We start from the raw sequence: 22,110 nt of genomic DNA, 5'->3' as shown, positions 1-22,110 counted from the left end.
AGGCCATCTGAGTTACCTGTTTTTCATGGCAAAGTACTGACTTCCATGTGATATTATTTCATGATTGATAGTGCAGAGAATTAAGAATTGGTGTTGAAAAGAGAAACTAGGAAAAATTGATTTGGGGTGACTATGCCCACCTTCTGCTCAGTAAAATAGCAGGAAAGCAAACAAAACCCTTTGCCTCATTCAGGACTGAATGGGTGGTGCAGCCCAGGCAGCAGCCAGCTGGAAGAAGGGGGCAGTGGCAGGATGCAAGCTGGCCCCTTGCACTGCTCAGGGCTCAAGCAGCCCAGGTTTTCTTGCTTTTCTCTGCTTCATAGCAGCAAGATGGTAGGCTTGTTCACACAGAAAGAAAAACACAGCTTCAGCTTGCTCTCTGGCACATGCTTACGTGCCTGTCTTTCGTGTACAAGCAGAAAGCAGTGATCTAAGGCAGAGCCAAACACTCCTGCATGAAGTCATGCAGACAGAAGGGTAGATCCAGGTTTGAATTGTCTGTATCTCTTTATTAAAAATTGGGAGGAAAAGAAACAAGAATAAATATTTTTTCCTCATTTTTATATTTTGCTGTCAGATATACTGTGGAATTGAATATGTTTGCTAAAAATCACTGGCAATACTTCAATGCCATCATTTCTGTAGGCTATTCCCAGGCATTTTGGACCTAATCTCCTGTCTTTCCACTGCTTACAGTAGCAGTCCTATCGTGCTCACTATGCATAGGTTTCTGTAAAAGTAAACAGAAATTATATGTAAAGGCTGGTTCCAGCTAGAGATGATGGTGAAGTTCATCACCCTGATTCATCAGGCTGAAACTTAGGTGTCTGGTTTGACCTTGTAATCCATACTTCCTCTGCAGTCACCAGAGACCAGAAGCCAATCTCTCCCTTACTAAAATAATCACCTTAGATGAGAAGAACTGCCCCCTGATCGTGTAACTCTCACTTTGGACCACAGCAATCCAGAAAAGTGCTCTGAATTTTAGGCTTAATTTTTTGTCTGTTTCTAGTTATATCAAATGAAAGAAATTTAAAGCCCTGAAGAAGGTGCACCACTGCCCTGAAGATCACAGATGACATTTTGGTCAGTCAACTGAGCAGTCACATGGGTTGGGGCTTTGTGGGAAGGCTATGGAGGTACAGAATGGCTTGCACAGTTTGGGTTTTAGTGGGGAGCACAAAGATTTCAGCAGTGGGAAGAGGTGGGGAAAAGACTGCCATGCTCCAATACATGTATTGTTACGCCACCATTTCTAGCGGAAGCATGAGCCCACAACATTTCCGTGGAACAGAAGAACTAGTAAAAGTTAACTGTGGCTAAGTTTTGCCACCCTTCTGCCCATGCAATTAGCAGTGAAGCAATCAAAACTCTTACCATCATGCTGCTGTGATGCAAAATATGCTGGATCCTGTCTTGAAAGGTCTTGCTGACCATGTTCAGAGGCACCTGCAGCATCAGGAGGTTCTCCCTCCTCCTCCATTCAATGCAGAACACACCAAGCTGCTTTCTGGTCCCATCAGTTAATGGTAGCTCTGCTTCCTACCCCCCATATATAAATGCCTTGTGCTTCTAGCTGTTCTGATACTGCAGAAGTAAACAGGCCATAAGGCAGAGAGCTTCCTGAGGTTTGAGCTGTATGACTGTAAACTGCAAAGCCTTGGTGGGCCAAAGTCTTCAAAGCTTCACTTTCCCTGTTCCTCACAGGCAGAAGTCATGACAGGGATGGGTCTGTCCTAGTGTTTTGGGGGTTGGGGGTGGATGGGGGAAAGCAGCTGCTTGGAACAGCAGCTCATGTCAGCAACCAGTTTCCTTCAGAGACACCACCAAATGATGCTCCCATGTTGACACCTTTGGTCCAGTGCAGAAGAGGAGGAGGTCAACAAGGATCTCTGTTCACCACCTCCTGCCCGTCAGCTGCAAAGCACCCAAGGCATCCAAGCCAACCAAGTGGCAGCAAGCTCATGACCAGATGCCATGACCAGCTGGGCCTCTCCTTCTCCTGGCAGCTGTGGGCATGGGACTACTGGGCATGCCAGGTACCAGCCAGATGACTTTTGCACACACACACACACACATATGCACACATACCCATCTCTTTTCTTATTTCCCCTCCCCTGTTCAGATGGTCATGGTCCTGTTCCCTTAAACATACCCTCCTCCCTGCTCAGGCCCTTGCAGGGTATATAGGCTCTGCTGGCTGGCTAGGGGGATGATATTTTGTTGTTGACTGCTTTCACAGAGCCATGTCTGCAAGTGTTTCCCCCATTCCCAATTTTGGCCTTAACCTGAAGCTTCCTGAGATGCCAATGTCATCAGGCTGGAAAGGTTTATTTCATGTCCAAGTGTTTCATCTAAAAGCCAGTGTCCAAGGCACATGGGAGACTGTTCCCAAGTGTGTGGAGGAAGCAGGGTGGAAGCTCTCTTCTCACATAAAGGAGAGTAGAAGGCTTCTGTCCTGAAGGGCCCCACTGGGGGCTTCTCTGCCCTGACTCTTATCAAGTTTTAGTCACACAGCAGCAGGTTTCACAGCCCTTATCATTCTCCTCCCCCCTGCCCCACCCCACACATCTGTCTGCTGTCATTGTGCAGCCAAGCAGCAGGCAGGGCGCACCCCACCATTGCTGGATCCTTTTCCCTCAGCCTTATCCCCTGCAAACCACACAGACCAGAGCTGTGGTACTTGGCTGAGGGCTGATCACACAGCAGAGCCACGTGCCAAGAGGCAAGAACGGCCCCAAAGGGCACACGGGGCTGTGTCTGAACAGAGGCAGGCCAGGGAGGACTTTTGTGGAGCTTGCTTGCTATGAATACCAGGGCAAAAAGCTCTGGCACTCCGTAAGGGGTGTCCTGCACACCACCTGCGAGCAAGCTCGGTGCTGTTCCTGCGGGTATGGCAGAGAGAAACAGGATTAGCTGTAAGGGGCACAGTTCAGTGTAATACATCTGTTGATGATGGAGATGCATCCAGCATGGCTCTGTTATCTGTTAACCTCTGCTGCTAGAAGGGGTATGGTGGAGGGTCTCATGCTGCCCTGTGCCTTGGCTGCCTCTCCTGCTCATTCCCAGCAGCACTCCACCCACTATCTCTGTCTAGGGAAAGTCTTTGTTTTTGCACATGCAAGGGCCTAAGGAAACTGAGAAGCAGTTTAGAAACAAAATCTCTTGTTAAACTGACCGTCGACTGCCAAAGCCCCGTAGGAAGAGAGATGCCATCTGGTAGTTAGATGACCAAATGCCAAACCCACCTGCACCATGCCTGTTTATAATCACGGAGTAACCATTCTGCATCTATGCAACATGCTTTACTGCACCACCGGTTCACACGGCTGAGCTCATACAAACAGTATTTCCAGATGTATCGACATGAGCCGATTCCGCAGGAAGCGATGAAGCGGGAACGCACCGAGAAAGCCGCTGTCCCTCCCCAGCGCCTCCAGCATGACGGTGACACCCTACAAGGCCTTCCGGGGGAAGCGACCCTAAGGGGCCGGGGCCGGGCAGACCCGACCCCCAGCCATGGCTGCACCACCTACCGCTCCGCCCAAGCACCACCCAAGCGCGCAGGCGCGAAGGTCTCGGGTTCGCATCGCTTCCGGTTGGGCCCCCGGCCCGGCACGGGAGAGCGGTTTCCTTCGGTGCACCCGGTGTAGCCTGCCTCAGGGGCGGTATGGAGAAGCTCAGGCGGGTGCTGACCGGGCAGGACGATGAGGAGCAGGGACTAACGGCGCAGGTATTGATTGGCGAGGATCTGCTCTTCTTCCCCCTTTCCGTAGCAGAGGTTTGGAGGCCGCAGAGCTACGGGGAGCTCAGGGGGTGAGCGGGGCTGTGGCAGGCCGTCGCTGAAGTCTCCTTGCCCCCGGCCCTAGCCGTGTCTGCGGCCTCCGGCACCTCCGTGTTCCCCCCACTTCGCCTTACCGGGCAGGCACAGACACCTCACATACACACACACACACACACACACATGTTATCCCTGCCATCCGTGGGTGCCGGCCTGCATACCCGTCGTTATCAGTGAGCGGGAGAGACTGGGAGGCAACGGGAAGATGGGAGTTTGCTGCCTGCGCCCAAGGATGAAATGTGGGCACCAGGCCCAGAGTTTTTGGCAAGTTCTGGGAGAGTGGAAAAGTTATTTGATGTTGGTGTTTTGTGATCCTTTGGTTTTATTTTCCACCTCCTGCTTCGGGATAGCATGGTCTCTGATGCATACTCCTCTTCCTACGTGGCTTTAGTACTCTATGATAAGTTTAACAATAAGTTTTCTTTCTATATTGCTTCTCAGTTCCCTTAGGCCCTTGAATTTGCAAAAACAAAGAAAGACTTTCCCCAGACAGCGTTTAATGCATATTTTGATAAAGTTCCTTTTTTCCCCATACTTCTCAAGTACAGTTTAACTTTCCCATTCCTTCTGCATTGTGTTCCTCATTGTGTTTCTTTGGTTTTTAACTGGGTTTAAATACCATGCATCCTGACACTTCGGTGTTCAATCAAAACTGAGGGTATTTGTAGGGAACAATTTGTACCATCAGCTCCCTTTTAATTGGTGTGGCTGCAGGTCGAACTGTCCGCATCAAGGAACATCTTGATACTGCTAGGGGGTACTGGAGCATGGTGGAGGAAGCTGGAACACAGAACAGCCTGTGTCTGAGCTGCAGTGAATAAGCCTCGGTGAGCCAGCACAGCTTCAGAGTAGTTGGTGTCTATGGTATAATGTTAGTTGTAGTAGCTCGCTACTGACATGCATCACTTGTCTTTAGACTGAGTTGCTGTTGGTCTTCAAGGTTTGTGAACTTGAACTCTGCCACAGTAAAGCAGCTTAAATTGTATCCTCACCTGACTGATTCTGGAGACTGTGTGGCTGTGTTTGCACCCTTTCACACTAGAACTGGCTTCCAGTGTTTGCGAGGGATGCTTTGCCTTCTGATCTTATATCAAGATTATCAAAGCAATACTTACATTTCTGTTAGTCTTATTTAAATTCCAAGAGAATTAATTAATCTGCCACCCCCAGGCACATTTCAGAGGAGACACATGATACTGACATAGTTCTTCACTTGACACCGTGACGTTCGTTTTAAGGCAGCAATCAATAGATAAATGGGCAAGTTTTTAATGCTCTTATAATTTGACACGTGTATCCTGAAAAGGAGGGAACTAAGCGAAGAATGTGTTGTTAAATGTCAGTGAGCAAAAAAGTGTGTGTGCCTATGCAGAGGTTACTTTCTAAGAGGTAAAGTCGTGAAAGAAAATGTAAAGTTATGCATTTTGTATGTAAAATCTACAACTGTTTTAGATGACCTTTCTGGAACTGGGTCATGTGTTTGGATAAAAACAAGGGCCCTCTCTTTGGAATAGCTGACAGTTGTGTAATACCTATGAAGAGGAACCATATGATGGCTGTCTCTGCATTCTTCTTGACTTTTGCAGAACCATTACCATGAAGTCTGTAGTAATTCCTGTTAAGTAGAGGTATATTGTAGGACAAATGTGTGATGATTCAATGAAATCTTTCTGTACTTTCTAATCTCAGATGACCAGCTGTTGCTTCTTGCTGCAATTAGATCAGTTATTCTGTTTTGTTGTGTTTTATCTACACTGAACAGAAATAAAATCAGTCTGTTTGATGCATTGGCTCATTTTATGCTATAGTTTCATGATGTCAATTGACAACTGCTTAAAGCATTTAACAAGATTTTAGCAAGGAGGAATAGACCAGATATTTACATGCTCACATTTTACTCTGAAGTTTTGATAGAAATACATGTAAGGAAGCCTGTTAGGAAAAGATGAAAATGTAAATATCTTTTGTAATACTGCTTAGGAGCTCAATTTTGCAAGTGCACTGAACATTTCTGTCAAATTCAGTTTTCTTCATTAACTGCATATTCTTAAATTTACTATGAAGAAAAGATGCAGTTGTGAACTTCTAGAATCTTGTCTCAAAACCTGTAAAAGAATATGTTTCTATTTTGATTTGTTAGCCCACATGAAAAACTTTATAAAATCATGAATAATGGGGGGAGGGGGGAAGCTAGGTGGATGTTCAAAGCCACCAGAAATGTTTTTGATCAAAGGGAGCCTTACAGATTAACATTCACATGATTTCTTGTGTGTCCATAGCAAGCTATTCAGTAAAGACACTGTTACCTATCACTTGCAACAAGTGTATTAGACTATTGCAGGACCCTTCCTTGTATTTCAGAAAGTCTGCCCACCAGATTCCAGTTTCCACTTAAGGTTTTCCTTGATTTCTGTATGTCTCGGTCATTTCTGTGATGTAACATTTCCTTGGGATAGCCTGTGATTAGAAAATCTTTGCTTCTTGCCTTGGGGTTTGGCATTAAAAGCTTAGCTGTAGAAAACTAAGGATTTTTGTTTCTTTTTTTTTATTGCTTGGAAGTAAGCTGATAAGCAGTATAGGAAGAAGGATATGTTTTACAGGAACTCCCTTGCTGCCACTACTGAACAGTTCTCTACACTAATCTTTCCCCAGATATAGAATTTGCGTGGCAATTTTTTTCAGTCTTCTAAGTAAAAGCTTCTGCTAATGCAGATATCAAATATATTAATGCAAATTCTTTCCGTCTGAAACCTAGGACTTGCTGTATGGTTTATGTCAGACAATAAAAAAATTTCCTAGTCGCCCTTATGTTGCTTCCTGCTTTTGTTGCATAACCTGCTTAGACTTCCGATGTTTTTCTCAGGATTCTGGCTTATAGTCTCAGTATAAAGTGTAACTAAGCTGTTACTTCAGGGTGTCACACAGCCCCTCTTATAGAAATTACTGCTCCTGCAGCACATGTGGCAGAATAGGCAGGTGCTGTGTCAGATTCTCAGCTTTTACAGGTTGTACCCTGGCACTTTAGTACAAGCTGAAGTCTGTGGTTTAAGTAGTTGAACTATGTGTCTGTCATTCAGCTTCTGCAACAAGATGCTTCACTGGAGGGTGAAACACAGCTCAGAAAAGTAACCAGTTCCACTGCTTCCATGAAACCTAAAAAGTACAAGGTATCTCGGACTAAGCAAATGCATTACCAGATCTCCAGGTTCAGGATTTCAAACATTGCCTTAACTGGGTTCAGCTTGATAATATAAAGGGTGATGGCATCAGAGATGATTGGAGAATCAGCCTTCATTTTAATGCCAATAAGTTTATTTAGTTTTATTGCAAAGAATGCTGTGCTGTGGTGCTCTGGCAGTCCTCATTCCGCAGCTTATCTTCCTGCAGTTCATGTGGATGTATCATCAATCTAAATTTTTAGGAACTAAATCCATAAAATGTATTAAACTAATTTTAAAATAATGTTTTGAATCTTGTGGCATTTTTTGTTCCAAGCCCTTTGTGTGGTTCACTTATTTATACTGTTGGTGTTTTTTCCACTTAATAACTGTTAGGGATTTACATGAAGATAAAGCTATTTTCAAACTTATACACAGAATGAAATTTATCCATAGTTGTTTCAGGAACACCATCAGATATTAAGGTTAGAAGTAGAATATCAATAAATAGTAGCAACATGTCTGTTACAGCTGAAGAAATTACTTGCCTTAATCTTCTTCCTGTTTTCTAGGCAATCTGAAATGTGTGTACTGGGTATACTTAACAGTATTGCTCCTTCCACACTTCATTTCTGAGCAGGGATGGGAAAGAGTGTTACTCTTCTTTTTTTTTCTTTTTTTGGTATGTGTATGGTTAGTTGCATGAAGAGGTGAAACTAAAAGCATGATTCAAATGGGTCCCTTCATTAGTTGTGTCCTACCAGTTCTTGTAGTTCTTGCATGTGTAGGCATTCAGGAATATGGCTATCAAATATGATTTTAAATGCTAAACTGTCTTTTAGTTACTGTTCTTGTCTGTTTCTTTAATGCATACATAAGGATAAAGAGTTGGACCTAACCAGGTAAGCTGCATCTTCTGACCTACAGGAAGCTCTATTTTAACAGCTGAACACAGGGGAAAATAGAATTCAGAATTCAGCTCTGTGTCTGCTCAGGCAGCATGAAATTGTAAAATATTATTTTTCATATCCTGATGCTGCTTCTTAAGTATATACTCAAAATATTCAAATTGATTAAATAATGTTAGTATTTTTTTATCAGTAGAAAGTAGCCAAGCTATTCCTTGTTGAAATAAATTCAGATACTGATTTGTAACAGTGCATAGATGTGTGCTTGAATGTGGCCCTTTTTTTACTGTACTAAGTACGGATTCTTCCTTTGTACAAATGTGACATAATTCTAAGCAGTAACCAGATTTCATTCATTCACTTACTACTACTACCTGAAAGAGAAATTTCTCAGGGGAACATGAGAAACATCAAGCTTGTTTGGGGAAGCCCTTACTTGTACATTTGGTTAATAACACTTGTTTGAAAATATCTGTAGACTAGATAACAAGTTTGCTTGTGTCATCTGAACAAATAGAAAGGTTAGCTTTTTAAAGGCATCTTACATAAGCTGAAGCAACACTTCACTTAATAGACCAGTTTAGAATAGGAAGCATATTTAATTGTAGCGACCTGGAATAAGCTGAGTACATTGTCATTGCAGCATGGGTGAAGATGAGCTGAGCATATCTAATGTGTCACTTCTGCTGAAAGAGGCTGTTCTGCCAGCTATGTGTAGCCCTGCATCTCTCCCTACATTAGCCCCATTGCTTTTCTGACATCTTGCAGAGCCTAGTTTGGCTCATTAGTCTAGCAAAGGACCAAGTAATCAGAATAGAAGGAACACTATTTTCCGCTTCATGAGTTGTGTCAGCTAACTCAGCTCATTCAGAAGTGTTACAGGTTCTGTAGTCTCACTGGAGAAGCAGGAAGTAAAATAATCCTTTCAGCAAGTTAACTGTCTGATGATTCAAGCTGTGTTAATCTGCCTACACCTTCACCCTGTAAGGAACAGTAATTGAAGTGGAATTATAATGCCTGTAGTAGATACTTGTGCTAGTGTGTACAATGGATTCTGTCTAGTAACAGAAAAAAGTAGTAATGTCTATAGAAACATACAGTGCTGTACAAATAGATGCATTCTTCTGCAAATTTCTAGAAGGTCCTGTTATTCTTCTGCTTTGGTACAATTGTAATCATTTTCAATTGTAATTGTATGGTGAAAAGAAGGTCTGTTTGAAAGTGGAGCAGTGTTGCTTGAGTGCCAGGGTATACCTTCACAGGTTTAGTCTTGGTTGATTGGTTTGTAAATATGTTTCCAGAGTGCTAATATAATTTTTTAAACTGAAATAATTAATATGCAAGCATCTATAAAGCAAAGTAAAATAATTGTTTCTGGCTAAAAAAAAAATTGTTTGAAATTAAGGACTTCAATAGTAAATTAAATATGTCTTTTAGATTGTTCAGAACTGGGTTTGTAATATCCTTTATTTTTTTTTTCTCCCCTCTCTTCCTATTAAGGTCCTTGATGCAACAACACTCAGCACTGGTACTCGAATCAGATGGTTTGCCATATGTTTTGTTGCTGGCATCGTGTGTTCTTTTCTTGTAAGTAAGAGGTTTTTTTCCTTGCACTTTATTACTGTTCTACAATGGAAGTTCATTCATATTCATACTTTATCTGTGATTCTGTGTTTGCCTTATCCTATATCCTAAATTTTGTATCCATAAATTTAAATGGACCTTAAGTGTATAATTAGCATGTAGTGACTGTTCTGTAAATTATTATTTTGACCATCTTTCTTCCATTCACAGCAGAGAGCTTTCTTATTGTGGTCTGATAAAATTTCTTACTAAAAGGTTTGAACGTTGACAAAATATGCTGTTCTTTTAGTTAAGATTTGTGAGTGGCATACAATGAAAGTTATCCATTGTGTACCCATCTTATTTTTATTCTGTCCCTTAAATGGGAGAAGGGGAAAGCTTGAAAGGTTTTTAAAGTATGAAGAAACCACAAGTGTAACCTGTCACACTCACAAATCAATAGGTGGTGACTCTGGTAGCATGTTGACACTTGAAAAACCTGCTGCACTCCTTTTGATCTTACAGTCAGCAAATCTTTGTTCATTCTTGAACTTGTCTTGGCAGTAGGCTTAAGCCTGCAGTTGAGAGTTGAGATTTGTTAATTGATTTGGTCTATCAGAAGCTGACACAAGTAACTTGCAGTACAAAACAGTTAAACAGGTCTTCATCTGCATGTAGAGTACCAGAGGCAGGTGAAGTAACACTGTGAAGTAGGCAGACTGCTGGGTTTGGATTTCTTTTTTTTTTTTTTGTTTTTGGGGGGGTGGGGGTTGGTGGTTTTGTTTTGTTTTTCAGTATGAAGTAGAATGTTGGGTCCTCTCACAGCATGACTTTTGATGTAGGCCAGACAGCAGTTTTTGGCTAATGGCTGTGGCTGACATTTGCAGGTTTTGTGGAAGCACTCAGGCAGATTGTTTTGACTTGTAATGTGTTTTGGTAATAGGATGGAGAAACTTGTCCAGTTTGTATTAGTTTCTGGGTTTGCCATTATTCAAATGACTGCTGCTGCTCTTCCATTTACCATGACAAGTTTTTTAACCAAGGATACTTAAGTAGTGACAAGAAGAAGCAATAGTGTAGGAGCAATCTCTTGATTGAGGCACTCAGTTAGAGATAGCCACTTACTGGATTCTCCTGCAGCTGGAAGCTCCTGATTCTTCATCAGAATTTTTGGTTTGTTAGGCTTTCTGAAACCCAGAGGTAACCCAGGACAATTTCTGGTCTTACCTATGATAGGTCTTATTTAAGTGACAGCTCAATAAAGAAACTGTAGACTGGTATTCTTCATATTGATATCTATGCTAAGTACAGTGATACAGACTCTGGCCAGGGGACAAGTTCTAGGAAGAGAGCTCAAGGCTGGGTTAAAAGATTCCTTTTTTTAAACTAACTTAAGCATTATTTGGTTGACTCCCCTCCCCTCAGTTTTTTTTCTCAAGTTGTATTTAACCAGTGTAATCACTGCTGTGTCTGTGCTTTAGCACCAATTTTTGGGTAGTTAACATCACTCTTTTTGCTGCTATTCTTTTAATGTTCAATCTTTGTGCCTATTCTACATCACATCATGTGAAACTGTGAAACCACAGATAAAAGGCTTTAGGATCTTGGTTTCCTCCAGTTTCCTTGAGTCATTCAGAGCTTGATAGGAGGCAAAACTCTGAATAGTGTGCTTGTGGACCTTGTGTTTTGGGGAGTTCAGAGGCAGCTCCCTAGCTAAGCTTTGTCACATGAAACGGAGAGCTGGAAACTCCACCTTCCTCTGGTTCAGATTATGGATCTTTTGGTGTATTTATTATGTTATAGGCTGACCAAAATGGCAGGTGGTATTTTTTCTTTAGTCTTTGCAAAGTGCCCATAGGCTTTCCTTGTAGAATATAATTGCACTGTTTTTTTGCAGTGTTTCATGGTTGCTTGTACCTGTGGTGTCTGTGTGAACAGACACCACAGATTCCCACTGAAATTGTAGTTGGGTACAATATAGTTCTCCCTGATCATCTTAGGGACTGCAATTAGCAGAGGCTTTGGATTTTTTTGTGCTTTGTAGAAATAAGATGTCTGCAGGTAAGAGTTCTAAAAGCCTCAGTGTGAATCTAGACTGACAGTCCAGGTTGTTGATTGGAGGAGAAACATGGTGGATATAGCGTGGTTTTATGATACTTTATCCTTTGTGTGCAGAGGTGTATGATGTGTGGTTGGGAATTGTAACAAAAATGAATGTGCCATATATATAAACAGTACAAATAAATGTTAAAAACAATATAAATAAACATTGTCTAGTTGTAAAAAACATTGTGAAATATAGTAAACGAATACATTGTTTTGCCACTAGGTGTCAACAGAAGTATGCTAAATATTGACTGCTGTGAATCTGAAAACAACATAGTCCACTGGTATATGTCAGAATGTCACACTTCATAGTCTGAAAACATATGTATAGACTATAAAATATAAATAAATGGATTTAACTGTTTACAACCATACAAATATCTTTTCTAGGGAACAGCATTGCTATGGCTCCCAAAGGGGATCAAACTTTTTGCTGTGTTTTACACCCTGGGAAACATTGCTGCATTAGCCAGGTACGATTTCTTAAATACTGTTATTAGAAAAGTAGCCTCCTTTTCATCTATGCTTCTATTTGCTTTCACTCTAAAATGGTGTCTGTTGGCTATAAACAAGATTGTTTCCATATTGAAACGTTAATAACAAAATATTGTTTATCTTACTGTTTTAAGATAAACATAATTAGTGACTATCAGGTATACTGATACGCTGGCTGAATGTTTGTACATTTGACAATTAAGTCCTTCTGCCAGTTACAGGGGTACCTCAGTTTCAGGGACAGACTGGTAGTCTGCCCATTGCCTGTATGCTTTGATAGTGAAAAGACCTTTTTGCTTTTAACAGAGAGATCATCCTGGTTTTAGGAAAACTCATTGAAGATGGAAAGGTTCAGGTAATCCTCATTTTGCCTGTAAAGCCTGGCACAATCCAAAAATCATTTGCAGTATATTTTTAAACTCTTGTGGTTGGATCTATGCAGTGTATCCTACAGCAGTTAGTCTTAAAAAGTTTGCAAAAGGGACCTCCTAGGATCTAAAACTCTTCTTTCACTGTTTGAAAGACCTGCAAGAAACAACTTAATGTCAATAAAGCATTTTCAGTTTCTGTTTGAACTTCTGTTACTGTTACAGCATAGTTAAAGCATGGTCATGGGACTCAAAACGGATGGATCTGGTTCTTTACTTTCATGGACTGTTATTTCAATCAAGTCAGTTTCTTGAGTCCAAGCATTGTAAATCTCTTAAAAATCAAGCAATGTGACATTGACATTTGAGAAATGTGATGGTATACTGCTTTTTCTCAACAAATGTTTTGGGGGACAAAAATGTTTCTACTGGTATTGAGTCTCATTTGTATAAATATTCCATCTCATACTAAAACAAGACACTAACTAACTGATTTTTTATCCTAGTTCTTCAGGTTTGATTGTGCTTTTTTGGTCTTAATTTTGAGGCCAGCAGACAAGATTAAAAAATACTTAGTAAAAGTTCGTTTGGATTGCAGTGAATTTAGGTTTTTTTTTTTTCTATTGATATAACTTTTTCCATTTAACATGGACTTTTGAAGTCATTCTACACAACTTCAAGAAGAAAAAAAAAAGGTGAAGGTGATAAATGCATGAAGTTGCTGTTTGGAAGCATCTGAGTGTAGAAGATCATGGGTTTCAGCTTGGGAAATTTTTGTTTTTTTCTAAAAAGAGTATTTTGTATTTTTGCATTTTCTACAAACAATGGCTTCAGTGACAGGGAAGGAAGAGACTCATCAGAATATTTGAAGCCAAATAATTCCTATTATGGTTGTGAATTCTTAGTTCACCTTGCATTTCTTTGCGTGAACAGTTACAGCATACTGTTGCTGATGGTTTTTATTCTCCCTTCAAGTTAACCGCAGAGTAGAAGAAAGCAGCTGAAATTAATACAAACTACTGAACCTTACTTTTGTTTTGTGCTCAGTGAATTTGGGCAGAGTTAGAACTTCCTTGTGATCTTGATTGTAGCTACTTGCATGCTGCCTGGGTAAGAAGTTTACTGTTGAACAGAAATGTCCTACAGAAGTTTGGTCTTTGTATTCGTTGCATTCTTTTGACAAGTCGGTTCTTAAAGCAGCTTCAATATGAGATTCTCTAGCCTTCACTTGACAATCATCTGCTGTAAGTGGTAATGATTTGGAAAGAATTTCATTACCAAGGGTAACTATCCATAAGCTGTTTCCAGGACTAAATTCATGTAATATTTCAACTTTAATTCTAGTGTATATGGTTCTCAATATTGAAATGCTTTTTAAAAACCTTTGTAGTCATGTGACTGTTGGAAAACTCATCACTTCTTGTCTCTTATTTGGAAGTATTTACCATTTGTTTTGTTTTTCCCCTCCTATTAGTACGTGTTTCCTGATGGGGCCACTGAAGCAATTGAAAGCAATGTTTGATCCCAAAAGACTAATAGCTACGGTTGTGATGTTGGTAAATATACTATCCTTATTTCCTTTTGCTAAAAAGTTTTCCTTTGGCCTCAAAGCTAAATTTGAGGTTTTCCTAAAGGGAGGTGATTTCTCAGTTCACCTTTTCTGTATGCTGAATAATAATAGTCGAGCTAATTGGCTCTGTGTATCATAAAGATTATCTGACTCCTTTCTATAAGCTTGTGGTTCTGTTGCTTATGATTTTTTTTAATTATTTGGAACAAAATGTTCTTTACTAAATATTTCTTACTAATGCTGACATTAGGTTGATTATTTGTAATTTGTTTTCTAAAACAATATCTTTGAGAACAAGGCTAGAGAGGGACTTTTCCACTACCATGGCAAGTCAGTGGTCCCTAAGTCCAGCTTGACAATTGTTTGTTGACTGCAGCTCTGTTTGTGTAGCTTAGTGGTTCAGCACTAAGAGAAAATAATTTTTTCTCCCCAAAGTCCAGGAAGCCACATGTTCACCTTCACGGTTTTCTATTGTGAGGTCCTTGGCTTGTTTACTATGACCATCATTCCTTCTTCCACGAGGATGGAAAAAACAACTCCATCCACAATCTCAGAATCCCTATTCTAGAACAAGTTCCTGCCCTTGTTGCTTCTCTGTTTTGTACTTAGTTTCTCTTGTTCCTCCTGATTTGTTTCAGCTTTTATTTTTGAAACGTAGTTAGCTGTCCTGTTCTCCCTATCCTATAACTTTCTTTTCTAGTTGATTATAGCTGATGTGGATAAGAAACCCTTCATTAATTCTTTCTGGATGGCTGTCATATGGGCTGTATATTCTTTCTCACACACCCCTGTGTGAAAAAAAACAGAGCTTGTAATTTCATTTGAGCACCTTACAGTTTTTTGAGAAGTGATTTGATCCTTCCTTGGGCTCTGAGCTTTGTTAAAGAAGTGACTTTTTGCCATCTCTTCCAAATCATACAAAGTTAAAAGTCCTAGGGAAGTTATGTTTCATAGGTCTATAGTAAAAATGTCTGAGAACACCTCCAATTATCTAGAGTCTGTGCTGAGCATGAATTCTCCAGCACTTTACAGCTGAGGGGTTTTTCTGGTCAAGCTGATGGCCTAATCCAGACAGTAACACAGCCAGCACCAAAATTATTTATTCTAATGGTCCTGTCATCTGCTGTGCTCAGACATATTAAAGAAAGTATCAAAGAAAGACAAATAAATAACTTGCTTTGAAAAGGCTGTAGGAACAAGTTGTATCAGGTGAAAGGAGAGACAGCAGAGTAGTAAAAACATCACAAGACCTACCTTCCTGTGCAGAGGAGCTACCAGCAAGGTTAGGAAAAGACAGAATTAAATGTCTCTTCTAATAGGGAAAAGGAACATTGGATGCTAGTTAAGCTGTTAGGATGGAAAATTTCAGTAATACAGAGAAGAACTGGAAAACTCCTAAAGTTTAGGAAACTTTTGATCCCCATCCTAACACAAAGTTAGAATTGCAGGCAACTCAGGAGTCACAAATCTGTTTGTAAAATTTCAAGAGAGATTGCTACTTTTATTTCTTACAATAAAAGATCAACAGATTTTTTTCAGTGAAAATTAATTGAGAGTTTCATTCTGTTTTCTACTATGTGTGATGACAAATGGAGGGAATTGGGTAAGATTTAGTGGAAAAGTTAAAAGTGATGGTTAAGCTCACACAAATCACGTGACTAATTTAGCATAGTAAACCATATCATTGTAATGTTTCATCAAAGGCGTATAAGAAGATTGAATATAGCTTCATGTGAGCTTTTTCACTGTGTTTGAGGCAGCTGCTCCCTGGTAGGCTCTTCATTACTGGCAGAAGAAGCAGAGCCTGTGTTTGCCAAATACTGTAATTGTGAATGGCTGGTTTTTAATAATGGGTTGTTCATAGCAATGCACATACGTTTCTTGTCACATTTTGATGTTAAAAATACTAGATCCAAAATGATACTCTGTACTGAAGTAGTAGAATAGCTGTTCCTAGACTACTTGGTTGCTTTCAGTAAAGCTTTATAATCTAAACCGACCTCTTAATAGAGCTAACATGTAAGTCTGCACAGACCTGGTTATAGTTCTCCTGGTTGTTGAAGTCAATTCCTGTCTCCTCTTTCTTCTATGACTAGCCCCATTCCCTTCTAGCCAGGGAGCACAGCATACTGTGCTTTGGAAAACACCACTTTACATGGAGTCAGCATACAATCACTGTGTGATAGCCTTTGATTTTGATTGTTTCATGAGTCAACTTTGAAAATGCTGATTACCCACTGAAAACATGCATGTAATTCCTGTATTTGCTTTATTGTGTATTTGAGTATTCATTCTGTTTTCTCTCTCATCTCCCCTCAGCTTTGCCTAATACTGACCCTGTGTGCTGTATTCTGGGTAAGTTAGAATACTTTGTTTCTCTAAAGAGCAATCTAGCTTGCTTAGTTTATTAATTGTGTTATGGCTTTAACATATAGTTCAGTTGTAGAGGAAAGATGAGCTTGTGTGTGTTACTTCTATTTTCAGCTGTAGTTGAGTTTAGGTGGAGTGATAAGCCTGCTGACTACAAAGCAGATGCACCCTTCCACCCACATGTGGTGAAGCTGAGAATACAAAATCTAGAGCATCAGGTTCCATCTGCAGACCTCTGGAATAAGAACTAGGAAAAACAAGTTAAAATATACTTTCGTCTTAGTGCTTAGTGATATACTTAGAGAATATCAGAAAGTATTTAGTGGTCTTTAGGAACCATGGGTACAGAATATTAAACTGATAAAAGACAGAGAGACAGAAGAAATAGCTTCAGGCATCTTGATGGAAAAACTGTAGTCACATGCCACAGAAGTAAATATGTAGCTGAAGTGAACTTCCCTATTTGCAGAAGAACAATATAATGAATGAACATGAAAGTGTTAGTGATGATGCTGTTCAAGTGTTTTCCAAGCTAGAGAAGGTTGTCATAGTATGATGCTAATGGAGTAATGGATAAAATTAATAGAAGGTTGTTAAAGTGGAAAGGTCTAGCAAATTAAGTTAGATAAGGAAATTTAGGCATTGTCAGTTAATTACATTTTTGGCTGAACAGACTGTTACAGTTGTTCACAGTGTAGACTGATACAAAATGAACTAACCTGCAATATTTCCTCTGTTTTTACTTAGTGGAGCAAAAAAGGTTTGGCAATGTTATTCTGCATATTGCAGTTCTTGGCAATGACCTGGTAAGATTCTTAACGTTAATTTTAATTTCTTTTCCCTGTCCCTACACCCGCATGATTATAAACCTATATATATCCATTTTGCATAACATAAATGTGCCCAAATGGTAGCCTCAATCTGTTTTTCTAAGCTAGGTTGTATAACTTCAGCAAAATCAATATGCAATCATCTTGCAAAAATGGTATTTTTAAATATATTCTGCAATGTGTGAGCTTATTTGAAGCATTATAAAAGGAATATATATGCAAAAAAATTCTCATGCCTTTTCTCTGTTATGAAAGTAACTGTATATTAACATGCCCTGCTTCTGATGATCTGCCTCTTCTTAAAGTTCTAACTAAATCTTCATTTTGGAAGTAGAACAAACTAAATAACATTTTTATATGGTGTGTCCTGACCCAATAATATGAAGTAGCACTGGGTAGAGATTGGGTGGATATGACAGGGTAAATCAGTGCAGTACTATGATCACCACTCAGATGTGCTTAAGGAGTAGGCTTGGGAATGTGTGAGCACAGTTAGGTTAATGCTTGCAAGCTTGGCAGAAGTTTTTGAAGTTACTGCTTTCTCCATGGAGATACAAGTGAACATACTTGGTTTCTTTGTCCCAGGTGAATTATGTGGTACTAACTTTTATGCATTCCAAGATGATCACAGTTCTTGTTTGAACTTGCCCTGAATACACACTGTGTATGTACTGAACGTGGATCTGAGGACAAATAACCGCTTGTTCAGGATAGGGACTGTTGGGCATGATGCTGCGCCCAGGTCAATGCTTGAGACTGGATAGAGGGAAGACTGCTACTCAAACTACATCCTACATGTTTACATGTCTACATTTTTCATGTTTACAGCTTCGCATTTGTGAGGTGTCCTAAAGCTTAATCAGGCTGGGCATGAGAACAAAACATTAGCTTGGAGGCTTATAAGAAGCAGGTTTTAAAGGATAATGGAATTATCAGCTATTTGAGTGTCACAATTACAGCATATATCTGTAGCTGTGATTATTCATATTACAGCATGTATCTGTGTTTAGAGTTATGTAAATAACATGATAAGATTTATATTTGCATAGTAATTTATATTGTCTTTTAATCTGGAAAAAGTTGTCTCTGTCATCCTGAAGAATATTGTTTTCCCAGAATTTCCAGTCCTTTTGAATCTGGTCATAGTAAATCTGCTTTTTGAAGTTTATGTACAATAGAAATTATGAACTATATTTAAAAAAAAAAAAAAAGGAAAAAGTAAACCAGGAAATCCTCTGCAGTACATTTAGTTCTTGTGCAAACTTGTCATCTTTTCTCAGGTAAGCATTAAATTGAGTATATAGACTTGTTTAAGGTTTTGTTATGACAGGTTGCTTTTATTGGTAAGGGCGGGTTGGAAGTAGATGATCTTTAAAGTTCCTTCCAACCCATTCCATTCTGTGATTCTATTAATGCTGGACTACAGTGAAATAATTGTGTTGTAGGAGAGGCATGAATCCTCTGTCAAATACACCTTTTTTCCTCTTTTTTTTTCTTTTTTTTTTCAGGTACAGTCTGTCGTATATTCCTTTTGCAAGGTGAGTCTGCATGATAAAGCAAGTGGGGGGGGGAAAGTCCTTAAATTTAGCATGTGAAAACATAACCTCCTCCCTTTCCTTTTTAGAAAATGCCAAATCTGAACTCAAAGTAATGCTTGATACAAGTTTTAAATACAAGCAAAGGGCACAGTAATTCTCTTTGTTGAATTTCATTCTAGCTTTCATCACTGAAAATAAATGGAGGTGCTTTTTTTCCACATTTCCAGTGATTTAAAAATACATTGATGCAATAGTGACTTTTCTAGTACTAAAATTAAAAGACAGCATATGGATCTGAGGTCTTAGTTAAAGCATACAAGCAAGCATAACTTCAGGTGTTAAGTCTACTTCTGAATTCCTCCATCATTCTTAGGAGACGCAAAGGCAACTCCGTTAATTTTCATTTTGGGAAGCTTCTCTGTCTCTTTTTTAACTCTTGTGGGTACAAAAAGGGAATGAAAGTTAGCCCAACACACAGTGAAACCATGTGCAAGTAAACAAATGTAAGAATATTTTTAATATGATGTTTCATGTGAAATGCAGCTTGGTCTCTCAGCAGTGTGTTTGTAAAAAAAATTAAGTGCTTCCTTGTCTGTATACTATTTGGTGAAGTTTTCTGCAGTAGAAGTGGAGGATGGGAAAGAACAAAGTATCATCTATCCCTTTCATCTTCCTGTAGTGTTTTTGTAACTTTGCTGCAAAATCTGTACTACACATTGTTTTTTAAGCTTCAGTTGATCTAGGGAGGATTAAGCCATATATATATATATATATATATATATATACACACACTGTTTTAAAGACAGTAGTCGATAGTTACAGCGGGTTGAATACGCTAACTGAACTCAGGCTTCAAATTGACATCTTGCTTATATCTGACATTTCAAGCTGCCCCAGTCAAAAGTGATATTTTGAATTCTCATGGTTCCTTTGGCCATATGACAGCCCTACTGGTCTTCTCTTCCCTATCAACAGTGCTTTAAGTTCTGGGCAGAAAAACATTAGGTTATACATATCACTTCATATCTTTGGGTTTGTCTATTAGATTTTATGATCCAAAAAACTGCAGTTTTACACAGGCTGCTATTAGTAGTACAGTGATTTCTTCAGGGATTAAGTTACTTGCTTACGTGGAATACTGTCATAAATTTCTTGTGTAGGCTGCCTTTCTTACAGAAATGGTGATCTAAACCATGATAAGTGCCAGAGAACAGTGTTATGTGATTTGTTTCCAATTAAGTTATTATTACTTGATTTAACTCTGTTAATGGTTTACTCTTTACAGTTTACTTGTTCATGGGTTGTGTTTTGCTGGCATGGCAAAAAAATCCCCAAACAAACAACAAGAACCGTACATACTGTGACTTAAGAAGTCATGATAGTATTTGTCTTCATTTTTTTAATTTACTAACAAGAGAATACTAATTACACTCCTTAAGCTGATACATTTTTGAGAAAATGAAAAGTAAAGGAGCCTGGAATGAATGATCTCAGTAGTCACAAAACTGTTTATTTTTGGTTAAAGAAGTGGACCCCTTCAGATCTTTCAAGCCTTAAGGCTGAGTCAGCTCTCTGCCCTGCACTGTTGGTACATGCACTTTAAACCCTCCAGCCTGTGTTTTTCTTCTTCCTGCAAGATGATGGTCTAGCTTCCATGTGGCCTATACTCAAAGTGCACCTGTGCTTTACTGCTTGTCTGGATTTGGCACACTCCTCAGCTATGCCCTTGCTGGTCAGCCTTTGCAAAATCAGGCTTTGACCTCTGTGAATCCCTCAGGTGTGCTGCAAAACGATTTTGAACACTGCATTTTAGCATGTGTCTGATTGCACAGTGTGGAAGGCTTAGACAATTCAGGCAAACCTGAGCTTCAGAGTGGGCTGTAGCTGGTGCTGTAGATATATACTCAACATAATGATGATTGTAAAGATCCTGCATTTGATAAACTATTGATTTTTGTTTCTATAATATTTTTAATTTTAAACATGAAGTGGTTGATATGTATATGAAAATAAATAACTGACTTTTTTTTCTTTTTAAAGGGATGCTGTGATTAAATGCTTCTCATCCTGCCTAGCGTAAATTAAAACCAGAAATCAATGTCCACTTTAAAAGGCAACTTTTATTCCTCTGTGAACTTTGCTCTGAAAACTCTACTTTTCTATTCATGAAATGCCCAGTAACAATTTAGTATGTTCCTTGCCCTCTGCATTTGGGGGATTAAGTAATTTTTACTGGAAGCAGTTGAAAAATAAACTGAGCAAACTGTTTGTGTTTACCATTAAGCATTTAGGGTCTATTTTTTTTAACAGAATGGCACATTTTAAATACTTTGTGCAAGGTAGTCTTTAAGCTACCCTGCATCCAGTAACAGTTTATTCCCCAGTGGAGGCAAGCTGCTAAGATCTGGGCAGTATACATAAAGATTTCATTTGCAGTTCTGTCTGAAATTTGCAGCATGCCATTTATGTTTGTATACTGTTAATTGTGTGCTTTTCCAAAGATGGAGTTATATAAATGTTGTAAAGACTTTGTAAGTTATAATTAATTGCTCCTTTGAAATGTCTGTACATGTGCCTTATGGGAAAAGCTTAATGAGAGTATGTGATAGGTCTGTTTAAAGCTTGTTGGATTTTATTAAAAGCTATCTTCTAAACGATGGGTTTTTACTTTCATACCTAAACACTTTTTGCTAAAAGAACTTATCATTAATGTATAAATGAAATTTGTGAAATAAATTAGTTTTGAAGGTGCTGAACTGTTTTTTATTTAGGAATCCACTATAAAGGGCTGAAAATTTCAGCGTTACCACTGAGTAAATATGAAAATATAAAAAGCAGGATATATATATGACTGCATACAAAGTTGGTTATTAGATCTGTGGAAGCAATCCTTCCTGCTGGTGACAGGGAACCCAGGCATTCTGGGCACTGCAGCAGGCTCTTGGGCCCATTAGTGTGCTGTGTGGTGGGGTGGTGGAGAGCCTCTCCAGCTTTGCCTGTCACAGCCCTTTGCTGGACCCTTGGGTGAGTTTTTGGTTCCTTTTTGTTTCCAGTTTGCATTGGAGATGAGCCAATATGCAGGTAGGTGGTGATGGATGTCATATTGTCACTGTCACAAACCACAGCTGGCACTGGGGGAGATCAGCTGGTGCTTCAGGACCAGGCAGTTGCAGGCTCCAGCATCCATGTTGCCTGTCAACCACCAGTTGTTTACACAATCACCTTCACTGTTGTGTTTAATTGGAATGGTATTATTTATTCAGATACGTATGTGCAATGGTAAATAACAAAGTTAACATTCATCAGTTAACCTTAAGATTACATGAACAGAACGAGTTCAAGAACTGAGGTCCAAAAGTTCCA

The 22,110-nt window shown here is 39.4% G+C and overlaps 1 protein-coding gene across 1 annotated transcript; it reads left to right on the top strand.

Moving 5' to 3' along the window:
- The first annotated feature begins 3,558 nt into the window (after positions 1 to 3,558).
- Positions 3,559 to 21,026, top strand: SFT2D1 (SFT2 domain containing 1). Its single transcript, XM_005150124.3, has 8 exons — positions 3,559 to 3,733; positions 9,408 to 9,494; positions 11,967 to 12,049; positions 13,914 to 13,995; positions 16,329 to 16,364; positions 17,127 to 17,185; positions 18,718 to 18,747; positions 20,788 to 21,026. The coding sequence occupies exons 1-8, from the start codon at positions 3,671 to 3,673 to the stop codon at positions 20,825 to 20,827; spliced, it is 480 nt and encodes a 159-aa protein (XP_005150181.1). The 5' UTR covers positions 3,559 to 3,670; the 3' UTR covers positions 20,828 to 21,026.
- The last annotated feature ends 1,084 nt before the right edge of the window (positions 21,027 to 22,110 follow it).

The sequence above is a fragment of the Melopsittacus undulatus genome, chromosome 3, assembly GCF_012275295.1.
Source record: "Melopsittacus undulatus isolate bMelUnd1 chromosome 3, bMelUnd1.mat.Z, whole genome shotgun sequence".
Classification (NCBI taxonomy): domain Eukaryota; kingdom Metazoa; phylum Chordata; class Aves; order Psittaciformes; family Psittaculidae; genus Melopsittacus; species Melopsittacus undulatus.
Note: the sequence above shows the minus strand (reverse complement) of the source record. Positions and strands in the feature narration are given on the sequence as shown.